The sequence below is a fragment of the Nanorana parkeri genome, unplaced genomic scaffold (genome assembly GCF_000935625.1).
Source record: "Nanorana parkeri isolate BGI_ZX_2015 unplaced genomic scaffold, ASM93562v1 scaffold10, whole genome shotgun sequence".
NCBI lineage: Eukaryota > Metazoa > Chordata > Amphibia > Anura > Dicroglossidae > Nanorana > Nanorana parkeri.
The window spans coordinates 5,229,545-5,245,295 of NW_017306278.1; the positions used below are offsets into that span (position 1 = coordinate 5,229,545).

General features: G+C 41.7%; 1 protein-coding gene across 1 annotated transcript in view; it reads right to left on the minus strand.

Moving 5' to 3' along the window:
* PTPRJ (protein tyrosine phosphatase, receptor type J) overlaps nt 1-15,751 on the minus strand; it is a 48,406-nt gene that overhangs the window by 20,802 nt on the left and 11,853 nt on the right. Inside the window, exons 3-4 of the mRNA XM_018554962.1 lie at nt 14,944-15,216; nt 1,248-1,520 (exon numbers count right to left, since the gene is read on the minus strand). Of these exons, the coding sequence (XP_018410464.1) occupies nt 1,248-1,520; nt 14,944-15,216 (546 nt within the window). The remainder of the gene's footprint in view (nt 1-1,247; nt 1,521-14,943; nt 15,217-15,751) is intronic.

A 15,751-nucleotide genomic window follows, 5' to 3' on the forward strand; every position in this document is an offset into this window, starting at 1 on the left:
ATTTACTATCTGGCCACAAGGCACAAAGCATGTAATTTGAATTTTAATTGTAGTCCATCACGGGAGTGCGCTTGGAGTGGCGACTACTTTACAATACACACAGGGACCCATGGGGACCAAATCTGGCCACCCTATAGAAGGAAGGACAGTGTCAGCTAGACTTGTGTGATTTGTTTCGGAAAGATTTGTTATTCGGACGAATTATCGTTATTCAGAGATAAACGAAATCCATACTAGGCCCTTTAGGTCTGGTAGGAAGTTTTAACGGGGAACCCCACCCCCACAAAATGGGGGGGGGGACCGTGGGGTCCTCCCTATGATTCCTACCAGACCCTTGATCCGAGCACAGGCCCGGCAGTGCAGGAAAGGTGGGGGACGAGTGAGCTTCTGAATGCCATTCGGGTCTGTGAGCAGAGGTGTTATATGAATAACAAATTGACTCTGTTTTTTTTTCAATGAAAGGATTTTTTTCTAAAAGTATGGTTCCTTTGTTTACATTGAATTTTAACCCTTTAGTGGATGAGTAGGAGTACAAGTACCCCTACTCATTCACAAGGAGGGGAGGAGGCATCTGGGTGCCCCCTTAATTAAAGGGGTACCCAGATGCAAATAAGCCCCACTGCCCACAGACCCCAACAACCACCGGGTCAGGGTTGTGGGAAAGAGGCCCTTGTCCCCATCGGAATGGGGACACCCTCCCAATGCCGAGAGCATTTGGCCTGGTAAGGCACAGGGAAGGGGGGGGTGCTCGATCTCCCCCCCTTTCCTGCCCTGCCGTGCTCGGATCAAGGGTCTGGTAGGAATTTTAGGGGGGACACCTTGCTCTCCCTTAAATTTCCTACCAGACCTAAAGGGCCTGGTATGGATTTTGGAGGGAACCCCGTGCACCATTTTTTTTTCACTTGGGGGGGGGTCCATCCTAACATTCCTACCAGACCTAAAGGGTCTGGTATCAATTGGGGGGGAACCTCACGTTTTTTTTTTCCTCTTCTGCAGTTAATTTAAGTGTCACTTTAAGATCTCACATGGGAGGAAGGGAAATGAGTACCAGGTATTTTCTTTGCCCTGAGAGGCTGACTAATTGGGCAGGTGAGCAAAAGAAAGGGATGTGCTGCTTGTATGAGCAGTGGATGTTAGAGTGAACCTAACGCTAAAAACGTTTAACCAAATGTCAAAAAAAATAAATACATACAATTTTCCCTTTATCAATGTTCAGCCAAAGAGCAGCATATACAGTATGTACTCACGTGCTGCCTTAGACGTCCTTTGCTTTACTTGCTTCACTTCACTGGCTCTGAAACATGACAAGGTTCTTGTGCTGATGGTGTATTCGGTGTAAGGACTTAAATTTTCTATTTTGTATTGTTGAGTATCAGAGATACAGTTCATGGGGATTACACGGATAGTCTTCCCGTCATCAAATGAGAAGGTGCTAAATATTCCATTTGGACATTTCCATTTCAGCGATATAGAGGTTGCAGTGACGTCAGTTACAATAAGTTCAGACACAGGATCTGGAACTAAAAAAGAAAACCAAAAATTGACACTGCATCACATACATTCCACTGAAAAATAAAGTTTTTTTAAAATAACTTATTTTGAGTTACTATTGCAATGTTTATCATAAAGTGTATCTATAGGTGCCCATACACTGTGCGATTATCGTACGATAATCGCAAAGTGTATGGAAAGTGTGCGACTGTTTCTACTGTACGGTCGCAGGTCTTTTGTCTAACGAGCATGTTTGAAAACCAGCCGAAAATCATAGGATTTTCGGCTGCTCTGTGGCATGCTTGGAAGACAAATGCCGAACGGGCCGGTGTGCGCACGCGCACACTGCCCGTTCAGCGGTGCGGTCATTGGAAGCCCGCCCCTCCGCAGGGCGGGCTTGTGATGATCGCAAGTGTGATCTGCCTTTCCAAGATGGGCAGATCGTACGTTTTTTTAATTACTTTACAACCCTCGCAAGACAAAAGTCTTGCGAGGGTTGTAAAGTGTATGGCCACCTTAATGCCCTTTCTTTATAGTAAGGAATGGTTAGAACTCAAGTCACATTATTATTGCTGTCTGTATCCATGCTGGGAAGATTCACCCTCTCTATTTGTTGTGGTGGCCATTGTCGGTATCAGTGAGGGAACATTCAAAAAATTTGAGCTGTCACAAGAACAGAAATAGAAGGGAAATCTTCTGTGGGACAGTTGTTGTGGTGAAAAGTATCTAAAGCTGGCCATACTGCATACAGTCTGAATGTACAATCTCTGTACAATCTACTTTAGATTTACCAAACTATTTAATACAAGGACAAACCTAAACAGCCCATTAAATCCTTATTAGATCAGGCCAGGCCTTGCGTAGTTGATGGTAGACCTGAAGGAGATTTTACTATCAGATTGTACATTTTAATGTATGGTGATCTCTTTGGAGAGATTTCCTCTTACTTCCTATTGTGAGCATGTAGATTTAAGTTCATCGGCTTGGGGTATCATGCTAGGAAATGTTATTCTACAGACTGTTGCCACGTGTTAAATGCTCATTACTATAACACTCTAGGCTCGAAATCCAGATTGCCCCGGGTGTCGCAGTTCACCTATATGAAGGGGCACATGACTGGCTGGGTTCACAAAAAGGTAGAGAGGGGAGGAGTGTGGTAAAGGAAAAAAGTGACAAAAGGTGAGGAACACAGAGAGGTTGACCAATGGACAATAAGAGTGGAGGAAGTTAGCCCCCACCTTCTCTCCCTCCTTTTTTCATAAATTAGAACCCATTAGATTTTGTGTTCGCTGTATCGATGGTTGGACCGCCTGATGTGGCTGGACCTTGACGATAGCAAAAAGGAATAAAATATTTGTAAGGTTGTATTGTGGGTGACAGGATGGTGAATGCAACTGTCAGATGATCTTTGAGTTTCATGGGAGTTGAAAAGAAAACACCGACAGTATTGCAAGGTTTTGAAATCTGTCAATGTGGTTTGTTCCCACCAAGTTGGTGTACAATGGCTGGTGTCTGGTATGGAGTGACCATTGGATTGTAATTTTGGGGGCGCTGTCAAGGACAGCTTTGATGGTGTTTGCTAACTTTGTGATGTTATTGTTCTTATGGTAATATTGGGTCATGTTAACTAAATTCTCATATGAACGCTGTAACCGAAAAATATACCATAGGGAAAAATCTGTGTTTGTTTATGGAATATTGGGAAGGGCATTATTGCAATAGGGTTGGATTTTCAATGTTGGTACCCATCTTTCTTTCAGTATTCAAAACTACCCCAGTCAATGCATTGGACAAATTTACTTGGTCGAGTCAATGCGATTCTTTTATTCCAGTATTATAAATATAGGCTCTTGTCCCTTCTGTCAGGCTGGGTACTGGAGGTATTCATTGCAAATGGTTGAACCCAGGCCGAATCTAGCATTACCCTGTAACAGGCAGGACTGTCTTAACATGTCTTGCACAAGTTAGTATGTTGTGTTGCAGTGCCATTGCCGTGGCATTCATTCATGTCATGAGTGTTGTGGTGCACTGAGTTGCTAAAAAAAAGGGTCAGGTCTGGTATGAGGTGCACTGAGCTGGTCTGCCTTAATGGTCTGCCTTAACACATCACACAATAAGGCACTGCTCAACCGTAAAGCACGCCCAAATTTCACCTCACCCCAACACTATTGGAGACAGGAAGTGATAGGAAATATCTGCAGTGAGCACAGAAACAAGAAAAAAGTAATAGTAGAGTGAAGGGTTATCATTTCTGAGAATGGTTTTATTGCTGTATGTGCTTTCCTGTCCACATGACAACCACATCTCCTCATATCCTGTACATGCATCACAGGGACAGGACGTGAGAGAAATGCTCCCCAATGGCAGATAGTAAAAAAAAAAAATGCTGACATTTTGATTTTTTTCCACTTTATTTTGCCTTTACTCCTGTTCTGGTGACAACTCAAAATTTTAGATTTACCCTCACAATCTTTTCTAGTGACATTGGGTATCAGGGCAATTAGAGAGGGTGAATTTTCCTAATGGGGGCACAGCAATAAAAAACCTGCCTACTTTGTCCGATGAGTGACTTGCTACATGTTCAAACCTTCCGCGCTTTACATACAAAAAAAAACTAATACACAATCTCACACTGATGAGAATAAAGCCACAGTGAAGGTTAAAAGACACAAAGAACTACAACAACACAAAAAAGTTATATAAGGAACTCAAAAGAAGTCTTGTTTTTTATATTCCAAATTATTTTCACTCACATGTGCAGGTAGTTAGTGACACCGGGTCAGATTCAGTGACATTATCAGCGGCTCTTGTATATATCAGGAATGTATATGTTTCTCCAGGTGTCAGATTCACTATTGTAGCTGATTCATTGGTGACTATTGTATTATTGATCAGTACAGATGATGATTTGACATTTGTCTGCACTCTGTATCTGTAAGAACTCTGATATTCATCCGGTCTGCTCCAATTAAAGGACATGGAGCTAGTTGCAGCGGATATGTTTTGCAGGGACTGCACTGACATTGGCTCTATAGATAAAAAAAACAAAACATTTTTATTTTCAGTTAAAAGCAGCAGGAAACAGTGAAGAGTTACATCAGAAGAACAGAAAGGGGAACAGTAATTAGAAGCAATTAAGGCAAAAACAGTGCAAATCCTATTTTTATCACACTTCTATGTAATAAAAGGACAACTTAACTTAGATTACAATTTTCCTCAAATAAACCCTCTCATCCTCCTAAGTGCAGCCCACCAGGTAAAATACTTTCCTTCCTCCCCACTCCCCAGATCTTCACCTAAAGGCCCTACCTGGCACTGCATTTGCTATGCAATTAAAACATCCCAGCCGGGTCCTGTTCCTACTGCATACACAGTGCATGGCCCAATTCATTTCTATGTATGAACTTCACTCATGGCGCCCTTTAGCCATCATCTATGTGAATTAATGGGACAGTAGCGCAAAGAGGTGCAATGGCCTTTCAGTGAACAATATATGTGATATGAATGTGGATGAATACACAGGAACATTCAAAAGTAGAAAGAAAGAGATGAGAGGGCGGGAGAATCCTTATATTATAGTATTTTAAATTCCTCTTTGGCTCAGGTGGTGGATAACAAACTTTAAGGATTATACAGAGAAAATAGCTTACACTGATGAGGTTGCAATGACCATGTGAATGGTGACTACAACCTGGACGAAGTGCCTGTGGAGAATAAAACTGTCTCCATGCAGTGGGTTGTCACTCTTGATGCTCAGAGGGGCCCAATTGAGCTATCACCAGGTGAAATCAGGATGGTCAGAGACATATGGTCGATGTTTTCAAAAATCCCAAATGGCTGTTGTATCACAGAGGTGCCTGCGGTATGTTGATGGTATGTCATAAGGTCCTTATAATCTTAATGGCACCGACAGCTACGGCTCACACTGTACCCTGTACTTGCTCCATACTTCTGAGGAAGTGTCTGGTGGTCACCAAGCATGGTTTAGGTATTGAATAAATGCTTCTATATTAAGATTATCCTGATTCATGAGAAATTCATATTACTGCACACCTTCAACATACTTCAGCTGCTTTTGTGATACACCAGCTACATGATGGTTTTTGGGGAAATCTCCTACTAGATTAAAGTGAACATGTTGGTACCATGTAGAAGAATTATTGAAGAATGGATCCACAGAAAAGTGATTGTTTAAACCAAATGCTTTTTAACATTTTGTCTTTATACTAGCTTTTCAAATAAGAAATACAATAAATTAGAGGTTGGATGAAACGTTTAGTGCAGTAAAACACGTTTGATAGTTAAATATTTTTTCTAGAGGTTTGTACATTAGACCAAAAAAGGCACAACTGAGGGGAAAGAGGGACAAAGGGATTTGGTTTCAAAAGGGTTACAGTCCATCCAAATGAAGGAAAGTTGAGAGTTCTGTTACCCTCCTGCTCTAAGCACAGGCTAACAAATGCCCAATGATACATGTAAACATACAGGCAGTGAAAAAATGAAAGTAAAAGTTTAGGCAACTAATCTCAATATCCACAAGGTTTTTCCTTTATCCCCAGAAACTAGGCAAAAAAACCCCAAAAAGCTATGCATAAAATAGTTTTTGAATGCCTTGCTTCATTTATTTTAAATAATAATGGAATTGTAGGCCCTGTGATGGCTTGCGGCTGCTGGTGGAAGAAGATGGCAGGAACTCCCAAGAGCCTGGCCACTGACTTACCGGTAGCTTAGGGCTCTCGGAAGTTGTAGTCTGGCAGGGTGGTAAGGAAGACACGTATGGTGCGCCCTGCCAGATTACAACTCCCTAGAGCCCTCAGTTACCATTCAGTCAATGGCTGGCCTTTTGAACAGGTGTCCCCCAGAGCAATGTGGGACACCTGTTCCGGTGACAAGCAGAATTCCTCTCACTTTGGGAGATTTCTTCTAACTTCCTGTTGCATCTCTGTAACCAGATGTAAATGGACATTTCTCCAATGGAACACAGACAGCAAAAAGATAACATGACAGGGGTTTTAACCCTGCCCCACTCTAAATGTCAAAAAAGGTTGGGCTATACATACTCTTTAATCTTTAATCGTCTTTTATTTGTATTCAGTAAAAGATGGTAAAGTTTTAACAAAGCCATAACACTTTGACAGTATAAAGGAGCATGGCCAGTTTCCACATTGTGTACATCTAGGCAGTTATCGGGTCTCATTGTACAAGAGGAAGATCTGCTAGATGCTACGCTACCACCAATGACAGAGGTATCTTTTATCTGCTTGCAAAAACTTGTCCTCCCAGAAGGTGCGATTGATAAGTGAGCGTGGGATTCTCAAACTGGACTGTTCCAACTCTGGTGTCCAAGTCTTTATTGGCTCCAGGACTTGGACTTTTGTTTGGTATTATTCCCCTGTAGTTTAAATAACTTCTGATTTTCATCCACTTGTTACCTATCCAGTACATGTTATAACAGGTGACTCTTGTCTCCACTGGACCATTAATGAGATCATTTCAAGCCTTTGGATAAGACATCAAACTAACATACCGGACTGCAGAAAACTTCCAGAAGCAACGTCAACTTACTTGTGAATGTATATCTGATGACAGGAGTGCTCTGATATCCCCGGACTCCCACTGTCACCACACGGATGGTGTAATTAGTCCCGGATGTCAGGTTCGAAAGGATGGCATTTGGTGTGTTGCTTGTCACAGTCCAGTTGAGAGAGGAAGAAGAATTCCAGTAAGTTATACTATATGACTTTGTCACATTATTCATATTTATGGGCTCTCCCCAAGATAATGGGATTTTGCTTGTTCCAATGTCAACAAAGGTGATGTTTCCTGGTGGACTGGGATCTGGAATTGGAAAACATGCAATATTGTGAAACAATCCATGGTTTTGACAGTAAAAACATAGAAGAGAAGAGAATGCAAAACTTTGTATTTGGGTCAGGCACAAAACAGTTAACCTACACCAATTTGTACATCCTGATCTTCACACACATCGAAAACCTGCATGACTGACAAAATGGTAATTGAACTTCTAATCCAGTCAAAGGCCACCACAGTGAAGGTCACATAAACCTCAGAAGAAAAGCTATGTGGGCAGAGACCTTGTTTTTTAAGTAGTAAAGAAACCTTAAGGTGATACTAAACGCAGGAGTTAAATCTTAAGTACATCTAGTAAATCTTAAAGCACCTTCACTATTAACAACAATGTATCTTATTTATGTATCACTCGGTTGTAGATCCTCCAATCATCTCTGAATTGGTACTGACACTGCCCTTCCTTCTGGAGGGGGATACATTTGTTCCCCATGGTCCCTGTGTGTGTTGTAAAGTAGTCACCGCTCCAAGCTCCCTCCCAGGATGGACTACAATCTCATGTTTACTTTACTCATTTGTATTGAGATTGTAGTACATCCCGGGAGTGAGCTTGGAGCGGTGACTACTTTACAACACACACAGGGACCATGAGGAACAAAAGTAGCCCCCCTCCAGAAGGAAGGACAGTGTCAGCACCAATTCAGAGATGATTTGAGGATCTACAGCCAAGTGATACACAAATAAGATACATTGTTGTTCATAGCTCAGGTACTTGAATGTATTTGTAAGATTTAACTCCGGAGTTTAGTGTCACTTTAAATTTACTAATATACCTGCTGGATAGTATGCACCATAAAGTGGTAGATAAGACCTTTTTGGCTACAGTCATCCTCCTATGACGCATGAGCATTAAAGAGAGTAGGCAACCACCCATGGCAATACAACTCTCTCTCTATGAGCAACTTACCACCAGTCCTGAGCACAGTGGTATGGAGAGGTGTGGGTTGGGTGTGGTTAAGCCTATACTGCAAGTTGATATTTTCATAGGAACTTCTGAGGGCTCCATTGGCAATGACAGGAGGAAGACTGTATTGATGGCTACTATACAGAGGCTTTTTTAGTTTTAGTTTTATTGCTCTACCAGGCCGGAGCTATAGGTAAGTCATGCATTGGTACAGTGTTGCAGGAGAATTGTTTTTTAAATGTGTGAGGCACAGAAAGCCCTATGAGGGGGGTCCAGCAAGGTCACATAGATCCTCTTCTCAGTAATAAGGTACATTTTCTACCACTTTAACCTGTTGACAAAATTTCTCAATGTAAACTGTTCTTCCTCCTCGTCTGAAGTATTAAATAAACTTAGAGTTCTTGGATTTTAGCCCTCACTGACAGCTTACGCGCTGCAGAAAGGCCATGCTGCAGTCTCCACACTTGGCTTACTTAACAGGCTTTAAAGTGAGGCCAGAGCTTCCAGTCTGTGCCTGATGCCATAAATTGTGTAGGCTATGATCTGTTTCCGCCAGTCTAGATTTCCCCTGTTATTCACTTACACTGGAACTGTTTTTTTTGGAATTTACTAATCAGCCTGTATCTGCTCTGATCTTCTGCCTGCTTCTAAGCAGTACATTGACCACCCGCCTGTAGCCTAAACAGCTCCAGCCACTACCTGCCACTACCAGCCTTTCCCATAAGTCCTTGAGAATTAGCAGCAATAGTGAATCATCAGCAGCTCCAGTGAATAGTGCACAAATCATAACACTTAACTTGAACCATATGTGGAACTTTCGCCATGCACATTGGTTCTTAAAATAATGTTTGTGATAAAAACTCTTATATCCTAAACACACATAGCTTTTCAATCACTATGTTTCTTTATCTGTGTATTACATTATTGTACTTCAATTTCTGTGTTGAGTTAAATATACACAGTATAATATGCTGATTAGTGGAGGCGGTGTGCTTAAACCTCAGCAAAATTATACCAAAGTACATTGTGCAAACAACAACAATCTCAGTGAGGGGACATGGCATGTCAAGAAAACTGAGGATTTATAGTATGAACACTGAGCAATACAGTTTCATTGTAATACATCACTCACACTGCACTCAGCAGCTGACATGACCTGATCATACTCACATGTGGCCTCGGTCACTGCTGGGGCAATATTGTTACAGTCCCCACTGACTGTCTGTATGGTGATGGTATAGTTCCTGCTTGGTAGTAATCCTGGGAACATCACTGATAGAGAAGTAGTTGGTTGAGTGATATTTACATCTCCAGTTATACTGACAATATATTTGGACACTTTTCCTGCTGGTGCCGTCCAGTTCACCACCAGAGAATTGACCGACATGTAATTATTCACTGTGATGACAGAAGCTTGTCCAGGGACTAAGAGAGGAAAAAAAAGATACATAGACAATTTTAAAATGATATTTTAATACTAATCAACTTTCCCATTGCACTTGACAAATGACAAAACTCCTGTGCATGAGTTGGGATGCGTTGTCCTGGCATCTGTACGCTGAGCTGCACATGGACAGCAGTCAGTGTACAATTAGAATCAAATTGACAGCAGGGAAATAAATATTACGGCAACAGATACATACAGAGTCTGTTCTGCCATGAATACCTTACCTGCTACCAATTTGTTTAACTTTCATCTTGGTTCCACTTTAATAAAAAGCCTAAATTGACCCTATCATCACCTGTGACTTCATCAGCTGAGTCATTAATCAGAAGTTTAAAAATTGTACTCATCAAGCATCACTTCTATTTGCCAACAAACTGTTTATTTTCCCTATTACAGCCAATATTTCAATCACCGTAATATCAACACATTGATAAGTGACAGAATGCTCTGCTACCCTTGCCCGTGCTTCACTCCAACATCACTGGCTCTGGATGTTTTGACATGCTAAAGCAGGGGTAGGCAACCTCGACACTCCATCTTTGGTGAAATCCCATCATGCCTCTGCCACTGAGTGTCATGCCTATGGCTGTCGGAGTCTTGCAATGACTCATGGGAGGAAACAGTTGGAGTGCTGAGGTTGCCTACCCCTGTGCCCCTGAGACTGTGTGTGGGAGTGCACATCCAGCCAATCAGCAGCACGAAGTCTGGAACGCTCTGCTTCCCTCGCTGCTGTTTTGGAACACCAGAGGCTGTGTGCACATCCATCCAATCAGCAGCAAGATCACTGCACAGGCTTTAGCAGCCGTGCAAGGACCGGGCACAAGAACCCATTAAAAGAGGCACAGATTGGCAGTTCACAGCTCAGGTCTCAGCACAGCAACTGTTGCTTCAAATGTTTTCTTCTGTCTGTATTGTTGCTCATCCACATTTAAGACCAGCAGGAACATGCATTTGAGGTCCTGCTGCTCAGCCTTGCTTGACACATAGGTCTGTGACTGATGGTTCAGCTGATGTCACATGCAAAATGGCGGCACCCAGCAGCCAACTGAATGCACTTTCTAAGAAAAGAATGGAGGTAGATTCAGTGCAAAAAAAACCCCCACACACTAGCGGTATTTATCCAGAAAGAAATGTTTGCAAGGATAACAAAATCATGGGGACAGTGTCTCTTTAAAGTAAATCTTACATCAATATGCAAGATCCCCTTATACCTTAGAGCCCAAACCCCCATGTAAAGATTGGGCATTACACATTAAAAAAATCCCATAATAGGAGAAAAGTTTAAAAAATATTTATACCTTATATTATAGCCTAGGCAAGGATAACATTATGAGCCTTCCAAGGAAATCCTGGGAAGGCTGAGAATCCTGAATCTCACAAGAAGAAGCCTCCTGCACTGTGCTGACCTCAACCTGAGTGTTTTTTTAGGGACCTTTTTTGTCCCTGCTTTTTTTATTTCTGAAGGTTGTGTAATTGGTTTAACGTGCAGCACCAGTCATCCCTATGGAGGATGCATTTGTTGGAAACCTTAGCCAAATGCAGAAAGCATAGCAAATTCATACCTGTGAATTTGCATTTCCATTTCACATACCTGTGAAATGGAAAACAGATTATAAAGATGCACTATAGCAAAAACAAATGCATTCTGATGGGGCTAACAGCTGTAATAACAGTATTAAGTATATGAATTTCTCTTTTTATTTGCATTGCCTTTATTTACAGTATATTTTCTCCATCTTTGCATGCAGACCAAGCCGTCCACAAAAAGTTACAGTTACAGGGGATGGAACAGACCATGACTGGGGGTGTTTATAATGGTCAGATTTTATTCAAGTGGTTTAAACTAAGGAGAAAAAAAAACTGGAGTAACTTCTTAAAAAGCTGAAGTTTGGCTTAAATGTGTCTGTCACTTAGTGAAAGTTGATTCAAAACTACATGATCATTTTATACTACCTCATCTACAGAGTGACAACGTTGCAGTGATTTCAGGACAGAATGTACAGTGTTGTCCCCTTATTACAGGAAGTGAAAAATCAAAGGATCTACTGGCTGCATCGACAAGTAATAATGTTATGTTACAGGAGAGAATACAAGGAAACAAAATCTGCTATGTTATGGACAGGCCTCATAACATTTTTCTTTTGCCCATGGTTCCACTTTAAATTATACTTACGTGTGCAGGTAGTTAGTGACACAGGGTCAGATTCAGTGACATTATCAGCTGCTCTTGTATATACAATGAATGTGTACGTCTCTCCCGCTGTCAGATCCGTTATATTAGCTGATTCAATAATCACTATTGTATTCTTTGTGAATGTAGATGGCGAAATTTCATTAGTCTGCACTCTGTAGCTGTAAGAGATCTGATACTCAGCTGGTTGAGTCCAACTCAAAGCCACAGAAGTTGTTGTAGAGGACGTATAGTGCAGTGCATTCACTGATATTGGTTCTGTAGATAAGAAAAACATTCAGCATTAAAAATTAAAAGATAGAGAAATAGCTAAATAGCAGTGCAGCTGAAAGATGAAAATTATGTTTCATCTGCCCAAATGATACCCACCAGCCATGATTTCATTGCTGGGAATGCTGGAGGGAATTACCATTTAAATGTAATCAGCGCTACTGCTGGAGATCCCTCCAGTATTTTCTACAATGGTTACATTGTATCTCTTGTTACTAAGATGTACAGTAGATATGTCCTATGACCCTTATTACCAAGTGGACATAATGTGGCATTTTCCCCATTTACTCAATGTTGTATACAAATGAACCTATTTTTACTACTACCCATATTATCGGTATCTGTAAAAAATAAGTCAAGGCAACTGGACTTGCTGTATTTTTCTTGAAGACGTTTCACTGGTCATCCAACCAGCTTTCTCATTTCAAAATGACTTGTACAAAAATTGACTCACACCACCCTCTAGACCACAAACTGGGACTCCCACCACCCTCTAGACCACAAAAATTGACTCCCACCACCCTCTAGACCACAAACTGGGAGTCATCAGAACTCTACACCACTGGGCAGAGAAAATGCCCACCAGAACAGAGGCCAAGACGAAGGAATTCAAACACCTCAGGGGGGCCCTTAAAACTTGCGGTTACCCAGACTGGGCTTTTGTCAAAACCGAAAGAAGAAGAGGAAAAAATGCCAAGAAAGGCAGTGAGGGTGAAAAGCATGACAAACTGAAGAATTTGGTCATCCCATATGTAGCTGGGGTCAGTGGCGTAACCAAAAAAAAAATGTTTTATTAATTCATTTTTTATTAAATATTTACATTTTTTCTTTACTTTTAGGGGCTCCGGGGAAATATTATAGGTCTAAACAGACCCCTGATATTTCCCTTTTAAAATAGAAAAAGAGATTGAGAACACAGAGTCCTCAATCTCTTTTTCTGTGTCCCTCGTTATCAATGAACATGAATCTTCTATACTGAGTGTTCCTGTTCATTGAGAATATAGTATGTTTACTATAACTACAATTATGAATGAACAGGAGGGGATATAGATCACTCCCATTCATTCATAATTGAGGATATAGTATACATACCAGGTCCTCAATTATCTACAAACACTCAGCGATCACTGATCACTGAGTGTTTGCTCTCACTCTCTTCTCTGACACGCTGTCACAGGAGGCTGAGCGAGCGGTGTAGGGAGGAGAGCTCAGCCTCCTGTGACAGCGTGGGCTGTCTCCCACACCGCTCTGTAGGACTGTGATAGGCGGCTGAGCGGTGTGGGAGGAGAGACACCGGCCGATCCCGGCGGTCTCTTCCTGCATCGCTTGGCTGGCTGTCACTTTCGCTGCTCTTTATCCCAGCGCAGAGGAAAGAAATCACGGCTGCACTGACAAAACGGCAGGAACATGGCACTTTCGGCATTTAGCCAAAAACTTTACGCCAAGGGCCAGCGCATCGGCCGCCCCCCAGTTGTTACGCCACTGGCTGGGGTGTCTGAGAAACTCAGAAGGGTTTTAAAAAAAACAACAAATCCCTGTCGGCTTCAAACCCAGCAATACACTGAGGCAACAACTGGTTCACCCAAAAGACCCAATGCCAAAACACAAGATGAACAACATTGTGTCTGCATTCCAGTGCAGTGAGGAGTGCTCAGAATTGTATGTCAGCGAAACAAAACAGCAGCTACACCAGCGTATGGCACAGCATGGAAGAGCCAAACCCTCTGGTCAGGATTCAGCAGTGTACCTACACCTAAAGGAAAAAGGTCACTCCTTTGAGACAGTCGCATCTTAGACAGGGAGGAGGACTGGTTTAAAAGAGGTGTGAAAGAGGTCATTTATGTAAAAATGGCAAAGCCAAGCTGGAATAGAGGTGTGGGGGAGGGGGGCGGGTGAGACATATATTGTCGGCCACATACAATGCTTTAACACCTCTCTCTGGGCAAGTTATTAACACCCCCTAGACTCCAATTATGCAAATGCAATCAACACATGGTTGCCATTAACAGATTATGTGGATTGGAGCAACATTCACCATATTTATTCCCAGATAATTTTTGTACAAGTCATTCTGAATTGAGAAAGCTGGTTGGATGGCCAGTGAAACGTCTTCACGAAAAATACAGCCAGTCTAGTTGCCTTGATTTATTTTTTACAGATATACCATGATCCGGATGAATGAGAACCTTCACAGACACATATTATCTGTAGACCTTTCAATCAGAGGACAAAATAGCCTAAGAACATTTGATTTTGCCCCATTCATGTAACAGCTAGTTAATTCGCATGGGCCTTATGTACAAAACATTTTGGTGGGGGGGGGGGGGAAATGTATGATTTTTTTTTTATATAAACAGACCCCTAGGTAAGTGTTGCTATGCAGGGACATAGTGGGATTTTCCATTGTATACATCTGCACAGTTTGTGTATCTCATGAGCAAGTTCTGCTAGCTGCTGTGCTGAATCTGGCAGCAAAAATTATGTCTTCTCATCAGATGTGTTTTCTACATGGACACGAGATTTTGAAACTGGAGTCTTTTAGCTCTGATGTATATGCATTGATCACCTCCAGAAGTTGGGGTTTTGATGTTCCCCTGTAGTTAAAATACATTCTAATTTTTTTTAGACACTTGTTACCTGTACAGTACATGTCACAGTTACCACAACCAGGAATCTTGACCCCACTGAACCATCAATAAGATCATCCCAAGCCTGACAAACCAATAGAACATACTCGACTGCACAGAACTTCCAGAAGGAACATTAACTTACTTGTGAAGACATATCTGATGACAGGCGTAGTCTGATACCCCCGGACTCCAATTGTCACCACGGACACCGTGTAATTAGTCCCGGATGTCAGGCTCGCAAGGGCGGCATTTGTTGTGTTGCTTGTCACAGTCCAGTTTAGAGAAGAAGAAGAATTCCAGTAAGTTATAGTATATGACTTTATCACACCGGTCATATTTATTGGCTCTCCCCAAGACAATGAGATGTTGTTTGTTTTGATGTCGGTGAAGGTGATGTCTCCTGGTGGACTCGGATCTGGAAATGGAAAACATCCTAAATTTATTAAAGAACCTATGGTTCTCATAACATAACTATACATTGGGGTTGGATTGGATGGAGATTGGATGGTATCGGAAGGAACAATACAATGCAAAACTTTTTGTTTGGGATTAGAGACAAAGCTGTTCACTTATCACATTTTATCTCCACACAGGAAGCCAATAAAATCTCAGCTGCAATCATCCTAATATAAATGTAACTGCCAGCCACAGGCCAACACAGTGGAGGTCACATAAACCTGAAAAGGAAAGCTGTGTGGGCTGGAAGGATTTTTCCCTTTTTTTCAAATTAAATAATTTTATTTTTTTTAATAAATAAAAGTAGAGGGCACACAAAGCAAACGGAGATATTTGTTGGATGATAATATGCCAGATATTACCTAGTTACAGTCATCTGGACAGTCCAGTGGGCTGGACACAAGCTAGCATCTCCCCCCATAATATTCGTCTACATTTAAAGAGACCCTGTCACCAACTTAAAATATTACAGGTAAGAGCACAGGTAAATTAAT